The sequence below is a fragment of the Lepidochelys olivacea genome, assembly GCF_965140295.1.
Source record: "Lepidochelys olivacea isolate rLepOli2 genome assembly, chromosome: 4".
NCBI classification, from domain to species: Eukaryota; Metazoa; Chordata; order Testudines; family Cheloniidae; genus Lepidochelys; species Lepidochelys olivacea.
The window spans coordinates 122690997-122709628 of NC_140414.1; the positions used below are offsets into that span (position 1 = coordinate 122690997).

Below are 18632 nucleotides of genomic sequence, written 5' to 3' on the forward strand. Positions count from 1 at the left end.
TCTCTTAATGTTGCCATGACTTCCTTGGTTTGCTGATTTAAACAGCAAACCCTAGCAGTAATTTAAAAGGACAATTTAAATTTAAATTTCAATGGGCAGTTTTAATTGCTGAAAAATACTCTCTCACTAATACCATGGCTGCACAGCAATCTCTCTTTTTTTGTAGCAATTTTAAATATTAACTGATACTAAGAATTAGGAAACCAAGTTGAAAAGGCACATTTGTTCTTAAGTTCCTCTGCACAAAAAGCAAGTCGAGAGCCAAGTGAGAGTGTGTACTGTGTTCCTTAATGCACCATATGCACAGATAGCATTAGCTGGAAAGGTGGGCGGGAGGGAAGAAATAAAACAGAATTTACCATCTGAATTTCTTCAGGTGACAGTTCATCTTCACCTTTGCCATCCCCCCACAGCCCAAAGTTGGAGTTGGCATCTGTCAGATTCTGATCTGTAAAGATAACCAAAAATCCCAAACACATCAGCATACTGAAATGTGAAGCTACAACCACCGCTTACTCATTTAGTATCAACTATCAAATGATTAGATTTCATTTCTAGTTAATTGAGATTCATGCTCTACATCTATCAGCAGTTCACACCGCTAAGGTACAAGTGCAGGACTGGGGCCAAAGATTTATACACCCGCTTAATTTTGTCACTGGGAGTAGCTGCATTGAAGTATGGACGTTGCAGCAAGTAGAACTACTCATAGCGCATAAAGTTAAGCCCGTGCAGAAGTCTTCGCAGCATCGTTTCCTTTCTCAGGAAACGAGACATCTGTAAAAGTCGAAACAAAGTAATTTCTCCCATAATTTGCACTTTAACAGAAATATATGTACACTTTTGAAATATTTCAGGTTTCAGAGTAACAGCCGTGTTAGTCTGTATTCGCAAAAAGAAAAGGAGGACTTGTGGCACCTTAGAGACTAACCAATTTATTTGAGCATGAGCTTTCGTGAGCTACAGCCCACTGTAGCCCACTGTAGCCCACTGTAGCTCACGAAAGCTCATGCTCAAATAAATTGGTTAGTCTCTAAGGTGCCACAAGTACTCCTTTACTTTTGAAATAGACACCAACTGTATGAAGCCATTACCTTTCCTGAGATTTCAGAAAACCACCTCCTTGCTACTCACATTATTTTGCAAAATTAAACCCAGAACCTCATTTCAAAATATTAGCATAAACCTCCCAAGACTGATTTCGTTTCCTTATGTTGTTGACTCTGAAGATTATGGCCCCAATCATGCAACTGATTCCTCACAAAGGGTCTGCCTACATGCAACAAGTCAGATCAGGCTCCATCCTGCAATCACTTAACACCAATTTTTATTTTTTTACATACTGGAGCAGCCCCATTCATCTCAATAGGGCTACTCTCTCATAAGTGAAGTTGCCTATTGATTTGCAACACTGGGACCTAAAACATCTTAAATATATAAGTTCTGAAAATGGAGTATACAACAGAAATTGAAGTTTAAGATTAACTACTACAAGGTACTTCTGTACAAGGAGAAAAATACCACTTTCTTTTCATTCCTTTTATCTCATAGGAATCAACTGATTCTGACATTTTGTCTGTTTTGGCAAGAAGCAGCATCAGTACCCAAAGTGTCAGAGTTTTTACCATATCCCTGGGAGGTTCTTTACTACCACACAACTGGGACGTTGTTACAAGCCTCAGCACAGAGATCTGTGCCATCCCACAAGGGACTCTATGCCTTGGTTGCTTAGAGTTACCAGATTCAAGTAATAAAACTAAGATGCAGAAAGGTTTTTGTTTCACTTTTTAGTAGGTTTTGGAATTGCTGTTAATCATAATATTTTTCCTTATTTAGATGCTTAGATACTTTTTTATTTGATTTATTGTAATTGTTTATAATCTTGTATCTGAATGTTTTCAGTTAAATAAGCAATGTTGATGCATCACTCTAAGAAACCAGGTTTCAGAGTAGCAGCCGTGTTAGTCTGTATCCGCAAAAAGAAAAGGAGGACTTGTGACACCTTAGAGACCAACAAATTTATTTGAGCATAAGCTTTCGTGAGCTACAGCTCACTTCATCGGATCCGATGAAGTGAGCTGTAGCTCACGAAAGCTTATGCTCAAATAAATTTGTTGGTCTCTAAGGTGCCACAAGTCTTCCTTTTCTTTTTTCTAAGAAACCAGCTTCTCTTGGGAAACCTCTGACAGCAGTCTGTTTAAAAACAATTTCATGAGAGATATTTTAAGGGGATATTTTCCTCTTGCTCTTTGTTACCAGAACATCTGCATGAAACCCATCTTTTTTTAAAAAAAAAACGCTTCTGTTACTGCTCATTCCTTCTCCAAAAATTATAGGACTGGTTTCTGACATCACAACTGGTTTCTGTAGAAATGTTTGCAATGTTACAAACAAGGGATTGTGAATGAGCAGCAGGATCAGCTTAGCTCTTATGAAAACCAGACTTTTTGTTTCTTACAAGTGCCCTAACTAATAAAAGCAAGTTAAGATAAGAAAACATATAAGATTGTTTACAAATAATTCTGGTTATATTTTCCCTGGGGCATCATCAGCTCTTTACATGTATTTCACAGAGACATAAATCATTTTATTTAGATGTTACACCAAAATTATAATGAATACATGTCACTTCAGGAAAATATCCTGTTCAGTTTTCAGTGAAGTAGTTGTTCAAGATTTCATCTGTCATTCTGAGCTTATTCACTTGATTCAAAGAAAAGAGGATAATTAGTTTACGGAACTGACTATAAAATAATAATAAATATTCCCTTTTTTATCCCCAAGGAACCAATTATTTACAGGCACTGCCAATACTTGGCAAGAAACAGTACGTGTATCCAACAAGTTCATTAATAAGCAAATACTTATTTGGTATAGGTAAGGTAAGCAGCAGGTGAGAGACATTCTCTCATCTTCCCAGATTTCAGAGTAGCAGCCGTGTTAGTCTGTATCCGCAAAAAGAAAAGGAGTACTTGTGGCACCTTGGAGACTAACCAATTTATTTGAGTATAAGCTTTCGTGAGCTACAGCTTGCTCTTGTCACTACAGCATGTTTCCTGCTACTGGGAAAGCAGATTTTGGGCTTTCCTGGGGTATACCTTAATGCTGCTCAATGATTATGATTCATCTAGCAAAACCTAGAGAAAGAAAAATATCTATTTCCTAGGATTGCTGAAATAAAGTACTTCATATCTCTGTTGTTTCTGAAAGATGCATTAACTGTTTTAAATAACTATCAAATTCCTTTTAACCCATTTCCAAACTGGTTTACTTCACACTGAAATGAAAGAAGTGCTAAAATGAAGGATTAATTCAGAAGCTATAATTTATATTTCATGCCATAAACAAACTGTCCTGTTTGTAATAAGCAAATCAAAATTGGGCAATATATAATCTTTCAAGACTTATCAAACACCAAATGGGCGTTTCCTACAATGATCCATGTTTTTTATAATTCTGATGTAAAAAAGGTGTTCAGTATCAAAACAAAGTAATCTAATCTGCCAGAGAACAGACTAAACGATGATGAACTGAGGAAAAAGATTCATCCAAGATTCCAAATGTTCTAACAAAGGGCAGAGTACGTGCGGATTTGGGCGAGAGCTATGCTCCCAGCAGGGAACAATCTTTGTAGCACAGATGTTTGTGTAAGAGTGCCCAGAGGCTATGGTGATAGACACTTCAGAAATGCAAACGATCACCATTCCCCAAGCTACTGATACCCCATGGAAAATATTCTATTTAGAAATAACCTCGATTCTATTTTTTCAATTTTCTTTTGTTTGTTTTTTATTACAGAAAACACTTCTACGAAATGAAAGGTCAAAAGATTTAAACTCACAATCCTAGTCTCTAAGGTGCCACAAGTACTCCTTTTCTTTTTGCGAATACAGACTAACATGGCTGTTACTCTGAAATCCCCTATTGATAGCATCACCATCATTTTCACTACTGTGACGCCATAATGAAAATTATGGTTTTATAAACAATAGCAGCAAACTCTTAAGTCAACCTCATACAGTCACCAAAGAATACGGGGTGTAGGGTGAGTGGGGGTAATGTAGGCGTGTACAAAATATTCCAGGTAGAACTATTTTCAGAGAGACCTCACAGTGTTCTCAAAGAGTAATTAGCATCTCTAAGAGCTCTGCATCAGCTTTACTTATATAATAAAACACACTTTTAGCTACTTGCTTCTAAACAATTAAAGGTAGGCTAATAATGAAAATAACTAGCACAATCAAGTCTGAAATGCGGTGAAAGGTGCAATAAGTGACACCTCTTTGCAGTGTAATCTTGTTATCAGATCTGATGGCCCCAGGCAATCAAAGACTAGAGTCTCTTGTGGCATGACACAGATTTCTGAGCTGAATATTATAACCGTGCTCTGGACGATTGAGCTGCACAGAGTTGTCCAAAATTGCAGTGGTGTCCTAGGCGTCTGGAACCACACAGAACCACTGACGCTACTACTACATTGCCGGTTCTCTGCAGGAGCGCCTCACAGCTGTAAGGTGCTGATAATATGAGCTAAGGAAAAACATGACTATAACCTACATGCTGCATTGCTCAGACTTACTATGGAAATGTAGCATGTACCATAAACAGACACTCACAGTCTGCAGCTTTATGTCTTATAGCAGGGTCAATTTGAGAAGAAAAAGCTTACTGTAAAGTTTCAGAAATGTAGCTGGTTAAGTAGATAAAACTACAGCATCTGAGGATTAAAATGTTTGTATGTGCTGAGGGACCATTCAAAATTAAAGCCTTCATTCAGAAATGGAGTTTCCACTTCTCCCCAATCATCCTTCCGTATGACATGTAAAATCACTGCTCAGAGGGGCTTGCCTCTTTCACCAAAATTGTTTAAGAAAAGCACTCAATAGCTGATGACCAGAAATACCCTTCTGATTAATAGACTGTCTCCATGTACATATTCCCCTCTATCAGATGCAGTCTGACCCAAACTTCAAGTAACAGTCATCCCACTTTTTGTTTCCCTCTAAACAGAATTTCAGTGCTATATATCATATTCATACAGTACCCAGGCTCTTCTATCAGATCAAACGGCAGAACTAATGCTGGAGAAAGCACTTGTTTCCATAACATCATTTAGAAAATAGAGGTCCCTTTGGGGATGAACCCTGAAACTATCCTTGAGGTTGCTGGTACTGCACAGAAAGGCTTCCTGCAAAAAAGTTCTGCCAGTTTACCTGCCCTGATGCAGACTTAGAATATGCTTACACTGCAAAAAAAAGGTGTGCTTTTAACTTGCATTAGCTAACCCACCTTAGCCAACTCAGCTTAAAATAGCAGCAAAGACACAGCAACTCAGCTTTTAATTCAAGTTAGCAACTTAAATTCAACCTCAGGCTCCCTAACCTGAATTAAAAGCCAAGTTGCTGTGTCTTCATTGCTATTTTAACCAGAGCTGGCTAATGCAGGTTAGGTAACCTGAGTTAAAAACACTTTTTTGGGAGAGAGGGGTGGTTTGCAGTTTAGACATAATCTGAGAAGGCTATCTTGACAGATAGAGGAGAAAAGCGAGACACATCTCACAGGCTCAGGCAGACACCTTTAGAGAATTTCTAACACTATCCTCAGGCTCCAGCCTAAAGGGAACTGGCTGAATTGAATACTTATCCTAAGTACCATTTTTAACAACCTCGCTATCAGGCAATGCTCACCTACTGATGGACAGGACACAATCCTTTCAGAGCAAAAATCAGGATTGTGGTTCACAGGAACCAGATATTTGCCATCCCATCTGCCTCCTCTCCCTCAATTCACACACTCTTTTTCTTAACATTCCAAATCTTTGTTGTAGGTGCTAGATTGAGTGCCTCCCTTGGGCTTTAAAAGAGCAGATGTTCTTTTAATAATATAGTAGGCTAATTTTCAGACAGCCTGCCCTTTTATCAGTTAAGGAAATTCTACAGAATCTTACAGGACCTCAGGGGCAGATGCATTTAGAGGAGTACTAAAAAAGTGAGAACCAAGATATTCACAGAGTTGGTTTAATACGGGTTGAACTGTCATATCCTAAATATTGGGGGGAAAAAAATCAGGAAATTATAAACAACCAGGGAACAAAGGCTTTTGGGAAAGTTTATAGTGATCTCTGCTGGCAGCTCTGCGTGGAAAAATGTGCTTCAAAAAAAAGTTTTTGCCATTGGCTGAAGAATGCTTCTGAAATATGCCACAAAGTTTAAGACTTTGCTGCCTCACTCTCAGAATCTGCTTTGCGACAGCCTGGTTACCATAGGAAGGGAGAGAGAAAGAAGAGGAAGTAAAAGTGACAAGAGGAAGCCTTACAATAGCTCTGTGATCTGAAAAAAGAAAAGGAGTACTTGTGGCACCTTAGAGACTAACACATTTATTACAGCATAAGCTTTCGTGAGCTATAGCTCACTTCAGAGTGAGCTGTAGCTCACGAAAGCTTATGCTCAAATAAATTGGTTAGTCTCTAGGGTGCCACAAGTACTCCTTTTCTTTTTATGGATACAGACTAACACGGCTGCTACTGTGTAATCTGTGATCTGAGGAAGGTATCCAGTTGGGTGAAGAGTGCCTGCCACAAAAGTAAAAACTAATAGGATTGGATTCTTACCTTTGTTTTCCTCATAAGCAGGTTTTTCTTCAGATTCTTCTGAAGAATTCTTTACAATTTTTTCAGGGAAAGAGGATGCTTGAGCTTTATTGCTCTGTTCAGGTTCAAGTCTGGACCTACAACACAAGAGCCCATAATTTAACTAAGTTTATACAGCTGATTCTCCCTAAAATGAGAATAAGGAGTTGATGAAAGATTACTTAGAAATATACCATACAGTAAAGTCAGCCTTACAAAACTCTTACGAAAATTTACCAGCCAAGACACAAAATCTATTTACCACCCTTTACCATGATGTTTGAGAATAATAAAGAAAATGAAGGACATTTTACTCACTCCAGAAAAAAATAATTACTTGCTCAGGGTAAGCAAAATATTGTATCCATTTATTGCAGCCTTACTAAGGATTACAATGAACTTCCTTTGATAAACCTAGCATATTAAAATGTCAATTCTAAACTAATTTGTTTAAACAGTCCTCTAATACCAAACATGCTTTCTGTTTGGCCAATGGCCAATTCAACATTACTTTTCAAGTAATTTTTGAGTTCTTACTGTATATATTGTCAAAATATCATCAAGCAAAGGTAACAAAATATAAACTCTGAGCATCTGGTTTCAAACATAATTATCTTTATTCAGCAAGCCAACGTACTCCAGTAGTGCAGCCAGTAAAGGAAAATTAATGTCACATATACTGTTTGCCAAAGAGCATAGCAGATACTTAGAAACAAATCAAGAAAGTTTGTATGTGATGTACAGATTTATTGTAAAGTAACTCCCTGCAACTGTCTGTAATATTAATAAGTGTGCTATGAAAAGAGCATTGGGCTGGGACCAGGGGTGAAAGTAACTTAAAGGATTTACCTGTATTCCGGAGTCCTGAGCAGGGGGGCGTAGCTTCGACAGGAAGAGGCGTGGTCTCAACCAGAAGAGGCGGGGCCTTTAAATACCCGGGCCCTTTAAATCAAGATTTAAAGGCCCCAGGGCTCCGGCTTCAGCTGGGAGCCCTGGGGCCTTTAAATCACCCCCAGAGCTACCAGCTGCAGAGGCAGCTGGGAGCCCCGGGGCTCAGGGGCGATTTAAAGGGCCCCAGGCTCTGGCCGCCGCTACCACAGCAGAGCTCTGGACCCTTTAAATCACCGCCAGAGCCCTGCCGCCACTACCTCGGGGCTCTGGCAGTGAGGCTTGGGTGGCGCTTTAAAGGGCCCAGGAGCTCTGGCTGCTGTGGGCAGCCCCGGGGATTCAGGGGGGCTGATTTAAAGGGTGCGGGGCTCCCCGCAGCGGCCGGAGCCCCTGGCCCTTTAAATCAGCGCTGAAGCCCTGCCACCACTACCCCACGGCTCCGGCAGCGGGGCTCGGGGGGCACTTTAAAGGGCTCAGGGCTCCCCACAGGAGCCGGAGCTCCTGGCCCTTTAAAGCGCGGCCGGAGCCCTGCCACCGCTACTCCAGGGGCTCCAGCAGTGGGGCTCGGGCAGCACTTTAAAGGGCCTGGGGCTCTGGCCACTGCGTGGAACCTGGGGCCCTTTAAAGCACCAGCCTGGGGAAGCCGGTCTGGTCCGGCACGGCATACTGGCTCTTGCCGGTACGCCATACCGGACTGGACCGGCTTACTTTCACCTCTGGCTGGGACTTAGGAAACATGAATGCCATCCTCAGCTCAGCCACTGGCCTGTTTAGTGATTTTGGGCAAGTCACATCATCTCTCTGTGCCTTGGTTTCTTCATCTGTAAAATGGGGATAATGATGCTGACCTCATTTGTAAAATGTTTTGAGATCTATTGATGAAAAGAGCTACATAAGATCTAGGGATTAATTAATGTATTATTATTATTAAAAGACCAATTAAAATATCAGTTATTTATTCAGCGATCTCTTGCTAAATATCCGTCACACATATTTCTCCTAAAAAAATACAGAAATAGAGTAATAGTGGAATTTAAAATGAGCAGTAAACTTCAGTGGTTTGTATTTGTCAGCTATGAACTCTAATAGCAAGGGACTGGAGGACTGAAGCTAAACTGGTATGCTGTTATATGGAGAAACTAAATAGCAGATCTGACCTCTTTATATTTTTTCAAGTATTGATGAAAATTTGCTACCCAAGAATGCAAATGACTGATAAAAACTATCAGGCAATAACACCTGCCAACCCAGTGCACTAGGTATTGCAGTAGCTTTCTCTAACACACAAAAAATCTCACATATGACCTTTTACTCTGTCTAAATACTTGTGTATAATTCCTTTGGTATGTACCCAGTTAGGATATTAATAAAAAATGGAGAAAGTGGGATAAAAAGTCTAATCTGCTCATTCTCACTATATTTAAAACAAGACAAAAAGAGAGGTAACATGAACTCTGGTCCTATAAATTAACTACAAGAACTGGGTCTTGGGCGAAGCATGTACAGTAAAAAAAAGCCTCCTGCATCTGTACTATAGATAGAAATCTATGACTTGCTGAAGATGACAATAACAATTTGCATAATTGCTCTGAAAAACAATACAATACTAATTCCCCATGTAAATGAAAACTAACTTGAGTTGAATAAAAAATCTGTTCTCTCTTTAAAAGCTGTATCCACTGCCAGAGTTTGCAGTCTGTACCTATGAACAGTTTATAATCGGAGATAAAATATAATTTTAAATATCAATTAATATAACTATTTTTAACTGATTAGGCACATTTCATAAAATCGTAGCAATGTAGGGCTGGAAGGGACCTTGAGAGGTCATCATGTCCAGCCCTTTCTGCTGAGGCAGGACCAAGTAAACCTAGACCATCCCTGACAGCTGCTTGCCCAACCTGTTCTTAAAAACCTCTAATGATGGGGATTCCACAACCTCCCTTAGAAGCTTGTTTCAGATCTTAACTACCCTCATATCTAACCTACATTCCCTTTGCTGAAGATTAAGCCCATTACTTCTTGTCCTGTCTTCAGTGGACATGAATAACAATTAATCACATTCTTCATTTAACAGCTTTTAACATATTTGAAGACTATTACCAAGTCCCCCACAGCCTTCTTTTCTCAAACTAAAGGTTATTTTGAATTCTAATCCTGTCCTCCAAAGTGCTTGCAACCCCTCTCAGTTTGGTGTCATCTGCAAACTTTATAAGCATACTCTCCGTTTCATTTTCCAGTTATTAATCAAACGCTGACTAGTACTGGTCCCAAGACGAATCCCTGCAGGATCCCACTAGATACACTCTCTGTTTGACAGCAAACCATTGATAACTACTGTTCGAGTACGGTCTTTTAACCAGTTATGTACCCACTTTATAGTAATTTAACCTAGACTGCATTTTCCTAATTTGTTTATGAGAATATCAGAGGGGACTGTGCCAAACACCTTATTAAAAATCAAGATATATTACATCTACTGCTTCCTCACCATCCACTAGGTCAGTAACCTAGCAACATAAAATGGAAGGGAAACAGCCCACTTCTCTTAACATTCATTTTGGGAAATTAGTCGAATCTAATTGGCAGAAGTTTTGAATACACAAAGCCAAATTATATTATGTCAGGAAATTACAACACCCAGATAGTTTGTTTAAGATTTAGAATGCTCATCTAAATAAAGAGAAACAAGATTTACTTATATAATACTAAAAAAGGATCCTATTAACAAGCATATATTTAATGCCTGCTAAACTGCAGTAAAGAAGATCTGATGAAGGATTAATTGACTTTTAAATAAATATATCCCTTTATTTTTTGTAATCCTTACCTTCCAGAGTATGCTAAAATACCCATTTTCAATTAACAATTAATAAAAAGTCTGCAATGCAGCAGACTTTAACAAAACCTAGTTTAAATAATAAAACAAATTCTTATTATCACATGAAGTGTCTACTGAAATCCTTAGGGAAATTACAAATCAACTTGTTGAAGGCATATGAAAAAAAACAATTTTTCTTTAAGTCATCAGAAAGATTGGTTTATGCCCTGTGATTTATTTAAATTGAATTTTAATTTAAATAGCAATTTAGCTATTACATCACATCTGCAGTGCATACAGCCTCCACCTGGTTAACATCTGTTTTCTGGTTCTTACACTGGGTAAGACTGGCAAAACAACATATTTTGGTCTTTTACTCAAGATTTTATTTAAGTGTTATACTGTTGCTTAGCCTTGAGAGAAGTTCTAACTTCTAGTGTATCTCTTTTGCTCCATTGTTAGCGCACATAAAATTGATTTGTTTTCCCCATTTAGTTCAATGAGGCATCTTGAAAATGGGCTTCACATGGAGGTGATAGCACAACAACATGGTGAGCAGAATAGCAGGGAACATTTATTAGCTTAATTAGATGACTGCTGGAATCAAACTGTTTTTTTCTTCAAAATTCAATATGAAGAATACTGAATCTGACAAGATTTTATGCCTAATGTGCAAGACTTTATTGCTGGGTTGGTTTTTTTCCATTGTGTTGTATGAGAAGCTGCCTCTCAATGGGTTACAAAAAATTGTAAGGCGTTATCCTGACTTTCTAATATAGTTGGTTTGAACCTCTCCACAAAAGAAAAATAAAATATATCTTACAGCTATTTATTTCTAAGGGGAAAAGCCTCAAGTGAATCCCATCACCTCTAATTACAGATGTTGTATGATTCTGGAGATACAACATACCAGAGGATATTTAAAGACCACCCCACTAGTTTTAATTAAAATAATATCTGACATGTTTGCACTCTAACCAGATAAAGGAGTATGAGTTCTTTGAAAAATGTTTGAGACTTTAACTACAGGCACATACATTGTGCAATTTGTTATTTCCACATGAAAACCTGCCTCAGGGAAAACAGGGTTAAAATGTGCATTGTGAAGACTCAGAAAAAGTTGGCAGTATTACAACTTTAGAGACTTTGGTTTTTAGAAGTGACCAACTTTAAATTGTTAACTTTCTCACTCAGTCTCCCCACATGAAAATGAACAAACCAAAAAGAAAAAACTTGCAGGCAGCTGTGTGTGTAACCCTTGGTTGGAAAAAAGCAACAACCTTCATATTCTTTCATAGTAGCCTTCCTTGGATGACCAGATGTTTCAGGGGAGTAGTAAAACAGTACTAAGACTTTTCACCTCTAGGTGACTAGTTCGAATCTAACTCATGCTAGTGGCAGGAGAAAGCTGTTATTTTCCAATAGCTGTTTGATGAGCTATGAGTTTGTGGTTTCAATCCAGTTTCTAGTTAGTCCACATCACAAAAAATGCTAACTCAAGCATTCTTTTATCCCTCTTAGCAGTGTCCGCAGAAAGATCAGAGCTGAATGGGCATGAAGAGTGAACAATTACACACGGAGAGGGTATCCTCCCTATCAGGTTTGAGGAATATTGTCAGGTTGCACTGTCCCCAAACTGGATGATCTTACACACAGTAGCATAGATCTAATTTTAAAAAGGATGGATTACAGAGGCAATTTCAGATCTACACAAGAGTTTCCTTGTATTTGTGGGTTTCAAGTCAGATTGTTAATCCTTCTTTTAACAATTCTGTGGTTTATTCATATACTTATCTGAAATCTGGAACAAATGGTTATATATTTTAGCATTCAGCAATTTTATAGCCTTCACGGTGTGATACAGGCATAAAAAGTACGAATATGCTGCCGTTCACAATGAAAGCTGCACATATTGTTGCTTCTAATGAATATGTGCATCAGCTGAAATTTGCTAGTCCCATGCACTAGGTTCATATTTATTCAGCTAAAGAGTTACATAGGGAACCGGGCAATTTAAAGTAACAGTACTCACAATCTTTTCTTATCTACCATTCGTTTGACTCGGATGGCTCTTTGTTCAGAGTACAGCTTACACACTCCTGTTCAAAAATGTCAAGAAGAACAGAAAAAAACGTAGTTAGACGACCATGATTTTCTCTCAGAAATTATCAGTATGATCTTAAAAATATGAAAATAAAGAGGTTGACAATATTGTACAATCAAATAATTATTCACTTTGAACTGTTATACATTTGTAGAAAAACATGCATAGGGTACTTTTTAAATAATCTTCAATGAAATCCAAGACAGCTGCTCTGTGCTCCCTCACTTGTGGGGATTGGACGTTCTTGTGTGCTGAAATGAAAAATTTCAAGATAATATTTTACACTTTGTGTTGAAGAATATGAAAGCCTACCTTTTCAGTTTTCCACAGAATATACTCTTTATATACAACTTTATATTTCCAAAAATCTATTAGTATATTTTAAGAAATTAAATTTATATCTTCACAATAGCAGTTAAAGAAAATAAAAAATAGTATCACGTAGTTTACCTTTTATCATTGCTCGTAGATAGTTTCTTCAGGTTCCCTAGTTATGTGTCAATTACATTTGTATTAAAAATAGACTTTTGCTGAAGCTAAGCTTAAAGAGACAAATCTAAAGACTCAACTTGCCTGTAACGTACTAGACTATAGACTCTCCAGGATAGAGATTGTCTTGATATTTATGTCTTGCCCAGTGCCAAGCACCAATTTGGCCCTTAAATATTTATGTTTTTTATTTTAACAACATATAGCTCCCATGGCTACATTACAGAAATACATTTCTTATTAGTGCTGCAGATGCGTATCTATCTATCTATGGAAGCTTAAATTTGATGCAAACCTTTGGTACACTTATCACATATTAGGAAAGACCGGCTTTTTAGCAAGTCAACCTAGGGTTATCCAACCCTGACACAGTATGCCCACCCATTCCTTGAATTTATCTTTACCATGTGTTCCAGTCTCCTCTCTTAATAGTCTACTCCCTGTGCTGATGGTCCTCTTTGGAATGCTCCCATTGGCATTAGTTATAAATCGGGCTTCTAATTTTAAGATTTTAACCAATAAACACAGATAAAACCTCTCAGATACAAAAAATGAAATTGGTGTTTATACAATAAAGACAAGAAATAGATACTTGTTTCTAAGGGCTTGTCTACACAGAGCAGTAATACAGACTACAGAAGTGTGATTTCTAATGTGCACTGAAGTGTTGCAAATTAACTGGTCCATGCAGATCCTGCTGGTGAGCACTAAGGGTACCTCAGTGTGCTTTAATGTAGTGCTGTTTGAAACAGTATTATGTTAAAGAGCATATGAAATATTACAAACAGATTACTCATTACAGTATATTTGAGTAAAATATACAAAGAATGTATCCAAAGAGAGCCCTAACCTCCCCTCCCTCAATTTTTGGACATCTACATAAAACTCAAAAATTGCTAAAAAGAATCCCCCCCAAATAAAATTAATAAACCCCCAAAATCAAAACCCTAGTTAGAAATTATCTTTTATCAGTTCAATCAATTTTGTCCTCTTCTTGTAGCTTGACCTGTCATGATTGACCATGACCTTGGACATGCCACGTACTGACATGACTTGGTGCATGCAATCAAATCAATTTTAAAAAGGCAAAAGAACACTCAGGTCATGAACCCTCATAAAATATATCCTGCAAGGCTTTCATCTGGATATCAGAAGCTTCTTCCTCAAACTATCAAGATTGGCCATATTCCTTTACAAACTCAGTATCCAGCAGTGGCCACAATATTCCAAGCGTGCTATCAAGAAAACTTTGCATAATGAAACCATTGTCACTCAGTTGTATACAACTAATTCTTCTTGGCTTGTCTATATGAATGTTTAGTTTGTGGCAAGCGGGGGTGTGAATCTACTAACAGTTCCCTAGTGCACTTTGGTCTATCCCGCTTTGAACCAGGAGTAGATTTAAGACAGTGGTGGGCAACCTGCGGCTCATCAGGGTAACCTGATTGCGGGACGCAAGACATTTTGCTGATGTTGACCATCAGCAGGCATGGACCCCCGCAGCTCCCAGTGGCCACGGTTCGTCATTCCCAGCCAATGTTTACTCAAACAGATAGAAAAGGAGTACTTTTGGCACCTTAGAGACTAACCAATTTATTTAAGCATGAGCTTTCGTGAGCTACAGCTCACTTCATCGGATGCATACCGTGGAAACTGCAGCAGACTTTATATACACACAGAGAATATGAAACAATACCTCCTCCCACCCCACTGTCCTGCTGGTAATAGCTTATCTAAAGTGATCATCAAGTTGGGCCATTTCCAGCACAAATCCAGGTTTTCTCACCCTCCACCCCCCCCCACAAATTCACTCTCCTGCTGGTGACAGCCCATCCAAAGTAACAAGTTGTCCAGCAGGAGAGTGAATTTGTGTGGGGGGGTAGAGGGTGAGAAAACCTGGATTTGTGCTGGAAATGGCCCAACTTGATGATCACTTTAGATAAGCTATTACCAGCAGGACAGTGGGGTGGGAGGAGGTATTGTTTCATATTCTCTGTGTGTATATAAAGTCTGCTGCAGTTTCCACGGTATGCATCCGATGAAGTGAGCTGTAGCTCACGAAAGCTCATGCTCAAATAAATTGGTTAGTCTCTAAGGTGCCACAAGTACTCCTTTTCTTTTTGCGAATACAGACTAACACGGCTGTTACTCTGAAACCACTCAAACAGATGTACGTCAAAAATAATTCCACTGAAGTCAATGGAGTTACAAGGGTTTAAGTGAATGGAAAATTAAACCCTATGTATCTTTCTTTTTAAAGGTTGCTCAGAATATTGTTCAACCTTCACAGTCATATCAGCATTTATCATTAACTCTTCAATAATTAACATAATCCATTTACCATTTTATTAATTTTACCTTCTGTTCTCAGCTGTTGAATGGCATCAGCACATGTCCTCATAAATATTTGAGCATCTTGATCAATCTGATCACGTTCTGGGTCTGTCATCCTAATGTATTCAGACATAAGATGGCTGAGGAAAAAAATGAAATACTATCATTTTTTTAAAATCCTGTATAATTTATAAATGTATGTTTTGACCTTCCTTTCCCTACTTCTCTTCATCGAGATGTATTTATTTATTTATTTTTGTGTCAGGTTATTCAGCCTGATTTTCATAAAGACCAAGAAGGTGCAATGGGCCACTCTCAAAGTACAATACCCAGCATACTGGTGGAATATCACTAAAAAACAGTCACCTACCTTTCTGTGACTGTTGTTCTCCAAGATGTGTTACACATGTCCATTCCACTGTGGGTGCGTGCATGCCTCGTGCGCAGTTGTCAGAGAACTTTTTCCCCTCTTCAGTACCTATCAGGGCAGCTTGAGCGCCCTGGGCCGTCGCATGCCACTGCATGCATGTATAAGAGGACAGAGCCACCCCGACTCCCTTCTTACTGGATAGACTCCGATAGAGAGGAGGAGGAGAGTGGGTCATGGAATGGACATGTGCAACACATTTCGAAGAACACCACTTACAGAAAGGTAGGCGTGACCGAACGTACCCCTGTATTCACCACTATAGTAATAATCTTTGTACAAAATAAGCCTTGCGAGGTAGCATTTGAAAATTAACTACTCACTAGTCAGTAAGATCATGGTGAAATGTGTGTAGCAACACTATAGGTAAAGTTATAAACATAAGGGGAAATTATGACTCAAGGTGTTTACCAGACAAGTTTGGAGAGTGGGTAAAACAGTTTCTCAAAGTTGACACCTCTAGCCAGGTGTCATCAAAGCTGATGGGCAACCACCTGTCATGTGGCCATGCTTTGGCAAGGAATGGGGGCAGGAACAAACAGATCTGCATTTTAGCAAACAACAGTATGGAACCTCTTACACCACAAGACTCCTTGTCTCCGTCCTCACAGCAGGAATTAACTTTATCTCAGGGTAACCCTTCAAGGAAATGCATTTCAAAGGGGGACTGGACTACAAAGTGAGGGGTAAAAACACCTCATGGTATCTCTTCCTATCCATCTCTCTCTCTCTCTCTCTGACCTAAGACAACAAAAGGAAGCAGCCATTTGACTTTTGGAGAGAACCTGACCTGAAATTTGGACAGCCGTGTTGTTGGGATCATGTGGTAAGGATCTGATCTTGAACCAAGTCTAATTTGTTAAGTTTTAGCACAAGAAGACATTTTCTCTTTATTTCTCTTGTAACCATTTCTGACTTTAATGCCGTATGGTTGTACTCACTTAAAATCTCTCTCTTTGTGGTTAAATAAACTTGTTTTCTTCTTGAATCAAACAAATCCAGTGTTACATTCAAACTGAATTGTTTCGGTAACCCCATTTAAAGTAGCAAACTGTTGGACATTTTTCCCTTACAGGGGCAACATACCTAAAATATTTTAACTTTCCAGGAAAGGGCTGGACATTGCAAAACCCACATTTTGAAGGAAAATTCAGGACTGGGAGTGTGTTGGGGTCACCCTCCAAGTAGTAACTCAGGCTGGTGGAAGCCAGAGTGTGACTGGAGTATGCTGCAGGCTGCAGCTATACACAGACACTCAGGGAGTCACCTACATTCTGTTTGGCTGTTTGTGAGGGGCTCAAATTGGGAGCTACATCTGCAAAGCATTGTGAGGTACCCCAGGCTGCAGGGCAGGCGGTGACACAACCCCTCACTGGCTGGATTGTACCCCGGAATGTCATAGTAGGTAAATATTTTTTCTTCTTTGAATGATTGCACGTGCCCATTTCACTGTAGGGGAATCACAAGCAGTTTAACATGGAGAAGGGCTCGGAGTCTACCTGAACAGTGATTGTAGAACAACCCGTCAGAAATTGGCTCCATTCCTACACTGACTGGAAATGGCATAATGAGCAGCAAAAATGTGAACCAATGACCAAGTTGTTGCTTTGCAAATGTCTTAAATAGGTACTTGCACAAGGAAAGCTGCTGAAGCTGCTTGAGTGGGCAGAAGCTCTAGGAAGTGACAGGATATTCGTTAACTGGTAGCACAAATGAATGCAGGATGAAATTCACTAAGGGGAAGCCAGTTGGCCTTTCATCTTGTCTGCAGTCATGACAAATAACTTACACTGAGGATCCAAAGGACCCAGTATAGTCCACCCAGCCCAGACGAGTAGCTGGAAGACAGATGCATACCCAAGGACATGCTATATGGGGAGCTATCAGAGGGAACAAGAACAACCAGACATCCCAGACATTTTGGGGGAAGGGATAGCTCAGTGGTTTGAGCATTGGCCTGCTAAACCCAGGGTTGTGAGTTCAATCCTTGAGGTGGCCATTTAGGGATCTGGGGCAAAAATTGGGGATTGGTCCTGCTTTGAGCAGGGGGTTGGACTAGATGACCTCCTGAGGTTCCTTCCAACCCTGATAGTCTATGATTCTATGATCCCAGGCTTCGCTATAAAGACACATGCAAGCGAGATATGGAGGAATTTTGAATTGCTCCCAAACAAAGGGAAATCTTGGCAAGTGATCATAACAAGTGGCGCCATTATCTCCATCAGGGTATCAAAGTCCATGACAGGAGCTGGCTCCTACAGCTTGAAGAGAAAAGTGCCCACAGGAAGCAAGCAACTCCCAACCAAGACACACGTATTTGCAACTGCCAAAGATCATGCAAATCTCGGATTCGACTATTCAGTCATATGGGACATTGAAAACCATTTACATCATAGGCTGCAATTCCCACCGTCTCTCGCTGATGAAAGGATGCCAATATCAGCGTGGTCCAAGTAGAAGGCTAACACTCTTTTAACATCCAATGAATGAAGTTTATCCTCATCTCTATGCATGTGAGGCTTTGGGAAGAAAACTGGCAAATAATTTGCTTGGTTAATGTGGAAATTGGAAACCACCTTTGTCAGGAATTTTGGGTGGAGGTGGAGGTAAACTTTATCCTTCTAGAAAACTGTACAAGGAAATTCTGAGACTAAGGCTCTCAGCCTGCTGAGGTTACCACAACCATAAATGCCACTGTCAGAAAGGTGGAGTAGGGAGCAAGACACAAAAGGTTCAAAGTGTGATCCCATTAATTTTGCTAGCACCAGGTGGAGATCCCCTGGAGGAACAGGTTCTTGTACCTGTGGGTATAACTGTCTAGCCCTTCTAGAAATCTGATATTGGGACTGCAAAAAAGCAATCTATGACTCACTGAAGGATGAAAAGCTGAAATTGCTGCTAAATGTACTGTAGCAGAACTGTCAGACCTTGATGTTTTAGG

General features: G+C 39.4%; 1 protein-coding gene across 2 annotated transcripts in view; it reads right to left on the bottom strand.

Annotated features, from left to right (window-relative positions):
• STX18 (syntaxin 18) overlaps positions 1–18632 on the bottom strand; it is a 117703-nt gene that overhangs the window by 25683 nt on the left and 73388 nt on the right. For both annotated transcript variants that reach the window (XM_084627466.1, XM_084627465.1), the window contains exons 3-7: positions 15289–15404; positions 12615–12692; positions 12370–12436; positions 6611–6726; positions 360–448 (exon numbers count right to left, since the gene is read on the bottom strand). In XM_084627466.1, the coding sequence (XP_084483592.1) occupies positions 360–448; positions 6611–6726; positions 12370–12436; positions 12615–12692; positions 15289–15404 (466 nt within the window). The remainder of the gene's footprint in view (positions 1–359; positions 449–6610; positions 6727–12369; positions 12437–12614; positions 12693–15288; positions 15405–18632) is intronic.